The sequence below is a fragment of the Mustela erminea genome, chromosome 4 (genome assembly GCF_009829155.1).
Source record: "Mustela erminea isolate mMusErm1 chromosome 4, mMusErm1.Pri, whole genome shotgun sequence".
Lineage (NCBI taxonomy): Eukaryota > Metazoa > Chordata > Mammalia > Carnivora > Mustelidae > Mustela > Mustela erminea.
This window is the reverse complement of record NC_045617.1, coordinates 15,717,897-15,731,748: the sequence shown is the minus strand read 5'-3', so window position 1 is coordinate 15,731,748 and position 13,852 is coordinate 15,717,897. Positions and strand designations below refer to the sequence as shown.

The 13,852-nt window shown below is 45.8% G+C and overlaps 1 protein-coding gene across 6 annotated transcripts in view; it reads left to right on the top strand.

Annotated features, from left to right (window-relative positions):
- The window catches only part of PLEKHG1 (pleckstrin homology and RhoGEF domain containing G1), a 217,202-nt gene that overhangs the window by 180,412 nt on the left and 22,938 nt on the right, over nt 1–13,852 (top strand). For all 6 annotated transcript variants that reach the window (XM_032338750.1, XM_032338744.1, XM_032338747.1 and 3 more), the window contains 6 exons: nt 1,371–1,417; nt 5,515–5,665; nt 8,943–9,074; nt 11,466–11,648; nt 11,741–11,836; nt 12,028–12,114. In XM_032338750.1, coding sequence (XP_032194641.1) covers nt 1,371–1,417; nt 5,515–5,665; nt 8,943–9,074; nt 11,466–11,648; nt 11,741–11,836; nt 12,028–12,114 — 696 coding nt within the window. The remainder of the gene's footprint in view (nt 1–1,370; nt 1,418–5,514; nt 5,666–8,942; nt 9,075–11,465; nt 11,649–11,740; nt 11,837–12,027; nt 12,115–13,852) is intronic.

The following is a 13,852-nucleotide window of genomic DNA, read 5'->3' as shown; positions in this document are numbered from 1 at the left end:
GTGCAATGTTCTGATGTCTGGAATGTGCGTCAGAGGGATGGGGCAACGGGAGTATGTGGGTGGAGATCCTGAGTTACTGTTGAGGTCAAGTGATGGATACTCGGTGATTCCTTATACCACCTTCTCTACTTTTATATGTTTGCTGGAGACTCTATAATACAATATTTTAAATCCAATCCTAGTTAAGTGAACAGAAAAAATTCTAAGTAGACATTCCCTTTAAATAAGAAAAAAATTAAAGCATTAAAATTACAAAAAAAAAAAAATCACTCTCTTGGAGTCACGTGTGAACCTAGCATGAAGTATCTTAAAAAACAAAATAGAGGGGCACCTTGGTGGCTCAGTGGGTTAAGCCTCTGCCTTCAGCTTAGGTCATGATCTCAGGGTCCTGGGATCGAGCTCCATGTCGGGCTCTCTGCTCAGCGGGGAGCCTGCCTCCCCCCCTCTCTCTGCCTGCCTCTCTGCCTACTTGGTATCTCTCTCTCTGTCAAATAAAATCTTTTTTAAAAATTTAAAAAAGAAGAAAAAGGAGCAGAATATGAAATATCACCAATTAACCTAATGTCTCTTTTTCATACTATAATTCCATGTTCAAGTTTACAAGAACAATGAATCCTGCTCTCAAATAATTTTCAGTTTGGTAGAAAAGAGGGGTATTCCACGGTTCAGCGAGCAGTATGTGCCAGATGAACATAGCACGGCCCCTACCTTGCAGGAACTCACCACCTAGAGCAGGAGACACAGGTGCAGAGAAAAGGTCACTGTCCTTTGGTAAATGCTGCCAGAAATCTGGGTGTTGTGGAAGCCTAGAGTAAGAGCAGTTGGCTCTGCCCAAGCTCTAGGGAGGCTCCTTGGAGGAAACAAAGCCTCAGTTCAATATCAAAGGACGCGTAGCAGCTATCCAGTGCAAACGGTAGGAAAGACAGTGGGCAGAGGTAATTGTATCTACGAAGGCCTGAAAGTATATCGCAGTTTTCTTATGTTGTGCCCTGCACATACTTCCGCCATGTTCTTACCACCATAATTAAATTATCTATTTCTCTTTCCCTTTGTAAATCCACTGGAGGACTGTATGTACCTGGGGCAGAAACTTTACTTTCCTCCTCTTCCTTTTCACCTTCAGATTCACCTAACACAGCAGGTGCTCAGCAAGTGTCTGTTGACCTCCAGCGAGTTCAAGTGTAGGGGGATTCTAGTACAAACCAAGGTAGACAAAAAGGCATAGGTAATTGCCATGGGGGCTCAGATGGGCCTGCGTGATGAGAGAGCCCAGTTTATGGTTAGGAACAATATTTCTTTTTTATTATTTTTAAATGCCTATGGATGCATGTGCTTTTTTGTCTCTGAAAGTCTCTTTTGTGTCCTTGCAGAGTGAAGAGTTCCACATCTACACGCAGTACTGCACCAACTACCCAAGGTACACATTGGCCATAAGCAGTAGTGCCTCCGGGCATTTGCATCCAGAGTCAGGTCGAGGGGTCCGGCGTGTGCTGGTGGCAGGTGGTCTGCACCCGGCATGGCACTGAATGCCATGGGGAGATCGCATGGCATGCTGAGAATGGGTGACGGGGTACACAGGTGGGGATCCATTCAGCTGAGGGACTCCCGGCAGAGCCAGTGGGAAGGATGTTATGCAAGAGAATAAAAAGATCAGGAGGCATCCTTCAGGGGAAAACTAAGTGAACCGGTTGTGTTCAGCTCGAATTCTTGCCTGTGCCGCATGGCACGCTTTGAAGAATTTGAGAGGCACATAGAATGAGTTTATATAATCTAGCTGGGGATAAATTATCTAATATTTTTACTATAGAAGCTCTGGGAACTATGTAAAAAGGACTTCTCATCTCCCCTGGATTGTGGCTTCAGTTTTGCTGATCTGGGGAGCCACAAAGGAGGGCAGTTGAGGGAATGTCGTATGGACAATACCAGGACCATTTCAGTAACGGAGCCAGGCCGAAGGTCAATGTTGTCATTTCTTTTTTTCAGCAAAAAAACTTTTATTGAGAGTTTCTTGAGTCCTAATCACTGTGTTAAATGCTACCAGTGAAAAATGTTGTTGAATATAACTTGCACAATAGTCCAGAGATGTCAAGGGATTCCAGAAAACCGAAGCATGCATCCCAGGGCGAGCACGTGAGGATAGGTTCTCAGCGATTGCTTCCTCATCGTCACCCTGACCCAACCCAGCGTATGCACGAAGGAACTGAGACTCCCCCAGTTTGTTGATTGTATAAGGGCCGCGCAGGTCATGAGTGGCCCAACTGGGATGTGAATGGAGATTTCTCCAACCTTGGACCTCATGCTACTACATCCTTGTTAAGTTTCTCAGCAGAACTTGAGTCGTTCTCTTAGGGGACCAGCCAGGAAGATAAGAGGGACCTACTCTGTTGTCTGTCTTGGTGGAAACATGTCTGTAAGTCTAAAGGGGGTGGCAGGATCCACCCGCAGGCTGCCCTCCCCACCTCCACAACTACCACAGCAGGGAACAACAAATGGAATGCCTGCTCAGAAGTGGCCCCAGAAAGCCAATTTGGACCCAAAGTCATGAAGCCAGAGGCCGAGACTTATGTACAAATACTTTCCACTGAAGATCTCTAAACACTGTTCAGGATGTTGTGCTGTGGGGATGTATTTGGTTAGTGGCCAACCGTGCTTTTCCCAGGTTTCCCTAAAAAACAAAGAAAAAGCATAAAAACCCACATGCCAATTGGTACAGCTATCAGCATATCCTTATCAGTAGACATACCCGGAGTTTACACAGCTTCACTTAAGCAATGATCTCTCCTACAGTAGTGGTTTCCACCTCTGTGCTGAAGGCAGCAAAAAAAACTGTCAGATGCCCCAACCAAATCCTGTGAACTGGAAGCTAAAATCCAACATGGCACCACGTCCTGATCCCGAGAAACCACAGACTCGGCCCTCAACATCTCCACTCCTCTCCAAAGGGAAAGGAAAACAGAACAAAAACAGAAACATTCAAACTCTGAAGAATCAACCCATTTCTGGACCCCATTATCAGTGTGGGAGACACTGGAAGGGCTTGTCTGGGGGAGTCTGTCGGCAGAAATTTCATGATACACAAGTCATCTGAAGAAACGACTTCTGAATTTACAATTTGGGAAGTTTATATTAAGAAGAGTTTTCGGACTTATAAGAAAGGAGGGTCCAAAACAAAGGTAGATTTTTCTCTATGAGGCTGCTTCAGGGTCAAAGGACAGGCAGAATGGTTCATGCGAGAGCACCATGGAGTCTGGTCCCAAGCCCACTTTGCGTTGGCAGGAAATGGGAACTAATATCCTAGCCTTCTAGCAACTTTTAGGGGTTTTTTGAGCATCAGACTCAACTAAATGCAGTCATGGATAGGGTGTTAGGAAAGACCAAATCAACAAAGACAAATTAATGTAGTATGGACTTAATTGTGTGTCCTGGAAGCTAAAGATACGTGAGAGAAAGGAGTAGGAAGGGGTGTCTGGGGGGCTCAGTTTGTTAAGCAACTGCCTTAGGCTCAGGTCATGATCCTGGAGTCCCGGGATCGGGTCCCACCTCAGGCTCCCCGCTCAGCGGCAAGTTTGCTTCTCCCACTGACCTTCCCCGCTCTTGTGCTCTCTCTCTCACTCTCTCCAATAAATAAATAAAATCTTAAAAAAAAAAAAAAGAAGAAGAAGAAGAAGAAAGAAAGAAAGAAAGAAAGAAAGAAAGAAAGAAAAGAAAAGAAAAGAAAAGAAAAGAAAAGAAAAGAAAAGAAAAGAAAAGAAAAGAAAAGAAAAGAAAAGAAAAGAAAAGAAAAGAAAAAGAAAGAAAAGAAAAGAAAAAGAAGAGAGAGTAGAAAGTCCCAGGGAGGAGAGTTAAGACCAGTCTCCTGGAGAGGAAGTGTTTTCTATTTTGGGTTTTACAGTATTTTCATGTTTTCTTTTCTTTTTTATTGTGGATCTTCAACTTTGAGGAAGGAAAGAAACAGGTTAGCCGAGAGATGCTCGCAAATCACACTCAGGGAAGCAGGCGTGCCCGGTTCTTGCCTGGTGGTGTGATTTTCATATTCACAGAAAAATATTTTGCTCTTGGCCCCCTGTCTCCAGTTTGCTTTCTGAAGTCCCGGTCTGCTACCCTCCCCCGCACAGTCTTACCAAGCTAAGAGTGCCGGCCATCACAGCCCATCTGACAACATTTCTTCTCCCCTTGGATCCAGGCTGGAGATACTGAATGTCGCCGGCACACCTTGACAGATGTCCACCTTCTTCATACCAGTCACGCCCCAGCAGTTTCGCTGGGAAGAGACACAAGCCCTTCCTCCTTTCCCCAAGGAGGGGCCCAGGCCCTGTCAGGTCATTGTCCTCAGCTGTCTCCCTGGGCCCTGAGCCCAGAGTTCAGTGAGTGCCTCCCAATCTGTTGCAGGTGTCCTGTCCTTGGGCAGGAGCTGAAGACATCAGCTGGCCAAAGGACAACTGGGCAGCCGGTTCTGGCTCTGGAAGAACCTTCAAAAAGACCCTCGGCTACCTGATAAGAAGTCGTTCTGAAATATCAGCTTCTGGAGGAACTAAACCCGTTTGGACAGATAATTCTCAAAGCACATGGGCACAAAAGCAATTCTAATAGGTTCATTAGGAGACCTCCATCTCACTTCCTTCCAAGGACTCTTATTTTGTTGTTTGGCTCTAATTTTCTAAATTAATCCTGAAAACATATAACTGACTTGGGGAGAAAGGGGCCGAAATCACTTCCACCTGCTTTCTTCTAAGTTATGAGACCATATGATTTTAATTTACGTGTGTGTATGAGACTCCACGAGCTCACTGGCTTTCATGTACAAAATACGAACACCATTTCGATTATTCCCCTGGGGTGTTGGGGGCTATACTTACCACCTTCGGGGGAGCTGGGATGCAGAAGGAGCTCTGACCCACTTTCCTAGTCCACTGAGGCACACTCCCTAAGAAGTAAGGTTCTCTCACTGTTTCAGAAACTGTCTTTAGAGGGATCTGTTCAAAGATTCTCCAAGGGGAGTTAACCTATGAGCCACATTCTCCAAAGATCTGCACAGAGTGTCTGGCAGTTTGTGATTTCTACAAAGGAAACCAGCAAAAGGGGTGACAGAGGTCCAGCAGGGGCTCGCTCTCCTAAAGAAGGAGCTCCTTTTTCCTGGTACAAAGGTGACCCCTCCTTGCAATCTGACCTGTGGAGACCTAATACAGATGTGCGGTTCGAGCACTGCACCATTACCCAATGGGATGCAACCAGGGGCTATCACCGGACTCAGATCCCCTTTTGGCCAAGTGTGTGTCGTGGCTGGGGATTGGAGGAGGAGCTTGCTGCTTAGAAGCCATATGTCCACGTGCAACCAGCTCTCTCCAGTGCTCTTTTCTAATCCATCCACCCAAAGAGACACCTTTTTCTAATTTGCCCAGGGGCATTTTAGTCTAAATATAGCTCTGTTTCTCCCTTACGTGCTTTAGGGCATGTAAAACTTGAATGCCCATCTTACGACTACAGCTCAGGTAAACACGTGGGTCGTGTTCACAGGTCAGTGGCCGTGCTGACGGAGTGCATGCGGAACAAGATGGTGGCCAAGTTCTTCCGGGAACGTCAGGAAACTCTGAAGCACTCGCTGCCTCTGGGGTCCTATCTCTTGAAGCCGGTTCAGCGGATTCTCAAATATCATCTCCTCTTGCACGTAAGTTTCTGCCTGCCCTTGACTACGTTCCAGGGGATGGCGATTCGGTGCACGGATCTATTACACTGAGGGGGGAAAACGCTCAGAAAAGGCTGTGGACATATGGAAACGTTTTCCACACTCGTGCTTTACAACGGACTGATCTGCTTTGAGGAATTAAAGATATTTATATTCTGGGCCTGCAGCCTCATTGACACCAGCCAAGTGAAAAGATTCATTTTAGCTCTGATTCTGATAGGGCTTAGGAGTGCCTCGTTCTGGGCAGTGGATGGTTTCAGGCAGAGAGCTCTCACCTTAATGAGAAGCAGATTTCTGTGTGTTTTATCTCCACGAGCCTAGACTCCGTAGGCAGTTGGGCAGGGGCACCATCTGTCATAGACTGGCTTTTGTACAAGCAAAGAGAAGGAGCCGAAAGAGAAGACCGAGGAGTGGCGTGAGGAATGATCTTTAAGCGGGGCTGAGCACCGAGCCATTGTATTGATTGCATTTCCGTGATTTGTATACAATGCAGGGAGGCTTTAGAAAGGAGGGTAGGCGGAGCTCTCACATTCTCTTGTCTTCTTCCCTCTAAGGAAGTTGATAAAATTGGTGAAAAGTTTTCCCGCAAGTCGTTCCTGTTGGGTTAATAGGATTGGACTGCCCTTATAACACAAGGAGGACCCACATGGTGGCTAGGGGCCAGGCTCTGGGTTCAAATCCTGTAAATTGTCCGTGTTCACTGTAGCTCACAGGCAGTCCATAAAAGTGAGCTATTGCTTTGTTTTATTATTGGTTTATACTACATTAAAATCTTATGACTTTAATCCAGAGCGCTTATCTGTATCACCAAGCCTGTAATTTATATGTATCTCTTTTTAAATGATTCCAGGTTTCCAACTTGGATAATCATTCCAGTTTTGCTCTGTTCACACACATCAACAATTTTAACAACGCCCATGGTCCAACTTTGCTCGAAATTTCTCAGCTTTGTCTGTATGGCCAGGTGGCTCATGTTTGGAGAATCTCGTGTCCTGTGAAGCCACACCAGGGATATCATTTTAATTGTTAAATTAATACCCATAACCTCTTAGATTAGTGGAATTAATTTGCTAAGCCAGTGTCCAGGTAATGCTGACATCATACCTGACCCGGGAAAGAGCTCTCCTGGACAGTACTAACATGGCATTTAAGACTAGTGTGTCTCAGTGATCTCTAAACATAGCCTTCTAGATAGTTAGGCAGCCATCAATCAAAAGCAAAGTCTAAGATGACAGTCACTTAAGCACGGGAGACATAGCAAGTCAAGATTCTTACAAAAAGACAACTGATAAGGAAGCATAGCTCTTACCCTCTAAATTAAGAGCTGGTGTCTTGGTTTAGGCTGCGATAAGAAAATCCCATAGCCTGGGTGGCTTCAACAGCAAACAGTTATCTCTCACAGTATAGACATAGGAAGGCCAAGATCAAGGCACCAGTCTGGTCAAGGTTTGATGATTTTGCTGCCTCGGTTGCATTCTCACTTCCTTATGAGGTGGAAAGAGGCAAGAGGGATCTATGAGAGCACTAATCCCCTCCGTGAGGGCTCCATCCTCATGACCTGACTACCTCCCAAAGGCCCCACGTCCTAAGACCAGCACAATGAGGGGTTAGGATTTCAACATGTGGCTTTGGCAGGGTGGGGGGGACACCAGCATTCCGTGCATAACGACTGGTAGTGAAGAACGGTGATTAGATTAATCAAAAACTAACTTCTGGTTGCCTTTGAAGTATTTTTGCTTTGAAGGGTGATTTAGAGGGTTCCTTCTGTGTCGTTTACATCACTTCAAAGCTGTGTAGCCATCCATGAAGGTTTGCACAGGAAAACACTCTGTACTCGGGAGTCTGTTTGTTGTTGGACAGGACTGCATCTCAGACCAGAAGAAGAAATTAGTATTTTTTCTAATCTGCTATAGATCTGGAGCTTACCTGGGAGCTGTCATTTTAGTGGTAAAGTTTCATAGGGCCTTTCTAACAGCTGGGTCTGAGTGTGGGAAGAAAATGCGAGTTCAATCCCAGTTTCTAGCTAGATGGAAAACTTGAGTATGTAGTAAAAGCAAACAGAGATTTACGAAGTAGAATTATAAAATAATGGAACTAACCTTCATAAGTTACCATAAGATTCAACGTCCATCCTTTGGCTTAATGATTATGTACATCATTGATGTCCCAGAAATGATCTAATTGACTATAATATCTTCTTATTGTTTTACATATTTGTATAGGTTACTGTTATTGTTTTAAGAAGATAGAGCGCCAACTTAATAAGCACTTATTGACCCCTAGCTCTCTGGTCATTACTATTGAGTAGATAAAGAATGAAATAAAAATAAATGATACAACAGTCCCTCTCCATAGGTTCTTGAGGGGTCTAGAGTCTTCTGTGCTGGAAAGAATTAGAGCAGAGCTCATGTCCCTGTCGTGTCCCTGGGGTTGTGGAACTCCAGGGCTGACCTGAGCACTGATCGCCGGAGAATACATGAACCATGAGATCATTCTCAATACTCTGAAGTCTTGTATTTCATGAACTTTATTTGGGACTTTAAAGCCTTGAGTACACAGAAAGTCACTTGCTATAGACATACTTTTAAAGAAGTGTCCAGGGTGCCTGGGTGGCTCAGTGGGTTAAGCCTCTGCCTTTGGCTCAGGTCATGATCTCAGTGTCCTGGGATCGAGCCCCACGTCAGGCTCTCTGCTCAGCAGGGAGCCTGCTTCCCCCTCTCTCTAAGCCTGCCTCTCTGCCTACTTGTGATCTCTCTCTGTCTGTCAAATAAATAAATAAAATCTTTAAAAAAATAAAATAAAAAATAAAGATAGCGTCCACTCTGTGGTTCAGTCTGTTACATAGTCCTGTGTTACATATTATATTTTCTCTGGGAGGAAAAGGAAAGTATGTTTCCTATCCTGTAAGGGTGAGAACTCTATTACCATTGGCCACCAGGAAACTCCAAAGTCTTTAAACGTCATAGCAACTCTTGTATCTATTCTAACTGTTGCATCCTTACGAGACTTAATGGACATATAGTGTTTTCTTTTATCTTCCTTGCCATGAAATTCTAATCCAGTCCTATTTTTCCTCCCCCCATTTTCATTCCCATCTTACCATTTTGTTGCAAGTCTGTTCTGGTAAACTATCTCAGATTCTTAAGGCATGATGGTAGCGTGTAAGTAGAGGCAAACGTGAAATACGGGGAACTCATCGTGTGTGTCACGGGCTATATGAGAAAAAAGTGAAAATAGTTGTCTTTTTTTTTTTTTAAAGGAAATAGAAAATCACCTTGACAAGGACACCGAAGGCTACGACGTGGTGCTCGATGCTATCGACACGATGCAGCGAGTGGCCTGGCACATCAATGACATGAAGAGGAAGCATGAGCACGCGGTCCGGCTGCAGGTGAACTTGAGACGGCGGTGCCTGGCAGTGCTGCAGGGCATCGACTCGTTACCATTTTCTTTCTTTTTTTAGAAAGATTTTATTCATTTATTTGAGAAAGAGAGCATGAGCAGGGGCAGGGGAGAGCGACAGAGAGAGAGAGGAGGAGAAGCCAGTTCCCCACTGAGCAGAAAGCCTGATGTGGGACCTGATCCCAGGACCCTGGGATCATGACCTGAGCCGAAGGCAGACACTCAACCCACTGAGCCCGCCAGGTGCCCCTACCATTTTCCAAATCAGATTCTAAGGCTGCTCAAGTATTCCATTTCCTCCACCATCTTCATTGACAGTCTCCTTTAAGGAAGATGAGGACGTGGCTAATTTGATCACTGTTTAAAGTGGTATTTAAGAGAAATTACATTATGACTTTAAACAAATAGTTTGTTTATAGCCCCTTCAGTTATCCACGTTAGAAGTTGGAGTCTCCAGAACCCTTAGCTTGTGTTAATTACAAATACGTCCTTCTTCTTGGAAGCAACTTTCTCTAAGCTGTTGGAAGGGTTTTTGAGTCTTACTTCCTGTCTCCCTAGTGAATGCAGAACTGTGGGTTGGTACATGTGTGGTGTGGGACAGGGACTCAGAGAAAGGAGAGCTAAATCTGGAAGCAGGTTCTCTCCCCCTCCATTTGGGATGAGGCTTACCAGTACATGTTAGAGTCCTCATTTCTAAAACAAGACAGACGAGAGATTTTCTAAGCCTCTTTCCAGCACCAGTGTTTTAGACCCTAAATCCTCAGAGACATTTGATAAATACTAACCCAATGATCATGTCCCAGGTTCACTATTTAAAAACAAAAGGTCAGAGCACCTGGGTGGTGTAGTCTGTTGAGCATCTGCCTTTGGTTCGGGTCATGATCCCAGGGTCCTAAGATCAAGTCCCACGTCTGGCTCCCTGCTCAGCTAGGAGTCTGCTTCTCTCGCTCCCTCTGCTGTGCATGCTCTCTCTCTCTCTCTCTCTGTCAAATAAATAAATAAAATCTTAAATAAATAAAAATAAAAACAAAAGGTTGGGGCACCTGGGTGGTTCGGTCGGTGAAGCATCTACCTTCAACCCAGGTCATGATCTCAGGGTCCTGAGACCACGCCCCGTGTCAGGCTCCTGCTCATCTGGGAATCTGCTTCTCTCTCTCCTTCTGCCCCTCCCCCACCCCTGATTGTGCAAAAATTTTAAATTTTCATTTAAATAAATATATTTTTTAAATTAAATAAAAACAAAAGGTCATGTGGGCCTAGAAGCTGGTCACATGCTCCTCTGTGTCCCTGCAGTGAGACGTGCTGTACGGAGCCCCTATGCCCAACTCAAGAAAAACATACATTATTGAGCTCAAAAATCAAAACAAAACTCTAGGATTCATCTATAGGCAGCCAGAGTGTGGTATGAAGTAATTGATGCTCAGAAATCAAGCAAAGGTAACATTCTAGTCTTCCAGGCCACGTCTGGTTTTTAGAATAGTCAGAAAAGCTTTCTTGTGTCGTCAGCCGCATGTTCTACAGACATAACATCCATCGCATATTCAGAAATGGCTAAATGACTGGTTTTTCACATCTTAGAAATCTGTTTGGCATTCTGAAGATACTGCTAAACCAGGCTCCGGCCCAGACTTTTATCTCCATTCCTATCCATTTCTACTTTCAACCAGTGAAATTAGGGGCTGTCCTCTGGGCTGCTTAATTAAATGCTATTTGCGAATATTTTCATTTTTCAAAACAGTAAAAAATCCGCTTCCTTAAAAAACACTTGGTGTGGATGTACAGCACATCCCAAAGACACTTCAAAGTCCTGTTCTCAGTTGATGTTTATCAAGTGCCATTAAAAATGTGGTAGTGACAAACTTCATTTCCTTTCCCCTAACAAATGGGATTAATACCAGGAAATTTCTAAGATGCATCTTCCGTGTCTTCTCATCGCCCTTAGTTCTGAGTTACTTATATGTAGTATGGATTTCCATTTCTGGAAGAAGGTTTGCATGTCAGTAGCTCTGAAGGTTTTTGTGCAGAGAATATGGGTGAGAATGTCAAGAGAAAGATGCCTTCCAGAGAAGGTCAGATACCTGTGTCCTCTTTACCCAGCTTTTGAGAGTCCTAAGTGTTGTCAGCAGCCCTAGGAAAGGATTATCAAGGAATGGAAATAAGTAATTGGCAACTCAGCAATTAACAACTTGATTCATTTCTGTTAACCCTTAAGTGACAGCACCTGTATATGTGGGTTTAGGTCATGGATCATTCGACACCATTAGAGCCCATCAGAGATGGTCAGGCCCCATTCTTGAGAGTCTGCATATGGGCCACCATGTCCTTGCAGCCATGTCTTCCCACCTCCTTGCTTAGTCACCCAGAATGGTCACTTTTTCAGGAGATACAGAGTCTGCTCACTAACTGGAAGGGGCCAGACCTGACCAGCTATGGGGAGCTGGTGCTGGAAGGCACCTTTCGCATCCAGCGTGCCAAGAATGAGCGGACGCTCTTCCTCTTTGACAAGCTGCTGCTCATCACAAAGAAAAGAGACGACACGTTCACGTACAAAGCCCACATCCTGGTAGGTCTGAGCTCTGGGGGGGGTGGGGAGGAGTGGGGGGTGCTCCGTTCTCTTCCGAGCGTGCCTCACCCTCCCTCTGCTATCCTGCGCAGTGTGGCAACCTCATGCTTGTGGAAGTGATTCCAAAGGAGCCGCTCAGTTTCAGCGTCTTCCACTATAAGAACCCGAAGCTGCAGCACACAGTTCAGGTAACAGCTGGGCCTTCCCAGCCCCACGGGGCTCACTCTTGGAAAGGAGGAGCACCGTGTGTTGGCCGGCCTTTCCAGAGCCTTCTGGCCGCACGGCATGTTTCCCACATTGTCAGAGGGTTATCAAAGGGTCTAATCTTGTGTGTTGGGGAGGCACGAGCTGTCTGACTGTCCACGTTGCCTTCTGGTAGGCGAAGTCCCAGCAGGACAAGCGCCTGTGGGTTCTGCACCTGAAGAGGCTGATCCTGGAGAACCACGCAGCCAAGATTCCGGCAAAGGTAAGACATTGAGGTCAAAAAACAGGAAAACGTGAAGGAATTCAAGTCCCAGAAGGCTGCCAGGAATAAATGTTCATCTTCCAGATAAGGAAAATAGAGAGGATACAGATGGGGTCAACTCAACCCGTCAAGTACATTAAGAAGATTCACATATAGGGAAATTGTCAAAGGTTTTTTTTTTGTTTGTTTTTTGTTTTTTTTAATATTTATTAACTTACTTTAGAGAGAGAGAGCACAAGTAGGGGCAGGGGGAGAGAGTCCTCCAGGGGACTCCCTGCTGAGCTTGGAGCCTGACACGGGGCTTGATTCCAGGACCCTGAGATCATGACTTGAGCCAAAACCAAGAACCAGACGCTGCACCAACTGAGCCACCCAGTTGCCCCAAAGGTTTTTGTTGTTGTTGTTGTTGTTATATTTTGTTTTGGGGCTTGAGCAAATTAAAATTAAGGAAAAGACTACAAGAAAATCTTGGGAGAACTAGTAGAATACATTTGTGAGAAGTGTTCAAAGCTCCACTAAGCACCCATCGTGATCAGAGCAAGCTTAGGTTCTGTGGGAATGTTAGGGAAAGAAGATAAAGACTCAGTTATGAAGGAATTTGTCGATGAGAGAGCCAGCCATATAAACAAGAAACTGTTTGCTATAGAGGATGAATTAATAGAGGTATAAGCGAAGTATTCTGGAAGGACAAAATGTTCAATTACAGTTGAATGGGGGAAGGAAGGAAATGCCTCTTACCTACCTCAGTCTTGAAGGATGAGGACTGTTTTTATCAAGTGGAGGAAGAGGAAACCCAAGCTGAGGGAACAGCATAAACAAAAACAAGGAGATGTGAATGGGTGCACCCTGGTCCCAGCCCACAGATGGTGCCTCGGTGGAAGGGCTGGGTCCTCAGGAGACGGAGCAGGCGGTGAGGCTGGAGAAGTGGAAGGCAGTCCGCTGGGCTGCGAAAGTGTCTAAAGGCACACACCAAGGAGTCTGACTGTATGGGCGGTAGGAAAGTACTGAAGGCTGTGGAGGAGGGGGTTGGCATGATCTCCCCTGTGTTCTGAGCACGTAACTGCGGGGACAGGGTCATAAATGAGCTGAAGGAGTGACGCTGGCAGGAGGAGAAGAATCAGCCAGCCACCGCGGGGGTCTAGAAAACAGGCGAGGGGTACTTCCGGGAGCCCCAGCAACAGAGGGGGAGCAGATGCAAAAGCTCTCACAGAGGCAGAGGGAACGTAAGTTGCCCGTGAGGTGCATGAGGACAGAGAGAGAAATAGGAGTCAAGGATGAGTCAGGGGTTGGGCCCAGGAGACAGTGCTGAGTTCTGAGACAAGCTGCCAAGGGAAGGAACCGGTTGGGTAGGAGCAAGGAGCTCTCACGGTAGCGTGTGTGGAGGCAAGCCCAGGTGGAAATTCAGGTCTTGGAAGCTGCGGATCTAGAGGCTCTCTCGACACAGACAGTCACTGAAGCCCTGAGCTTTGATAGGACGGCCTGGGAAAGTGTGCAAAGGAAAGAACCCCTGGGAATCCCATCTCAGTGATCCGCAAGCTGCTGGGGAGAATGAGCAGGGAGGGAGTAAGAAAACCGAAGGAGAAAGACGTGGGGACAAAGGAAAGAAAGGATCTCAAAGAAGAAGAGGGTCGCTAGAGTCTCAAATGCCACAGACGGGACGGCACAGCCGATTCCAACAGGAGCGTCGAGATTTGGTTTGGCAACTAAGAGATCAGGGAGAGCGTGCAGGGCGTTAGAG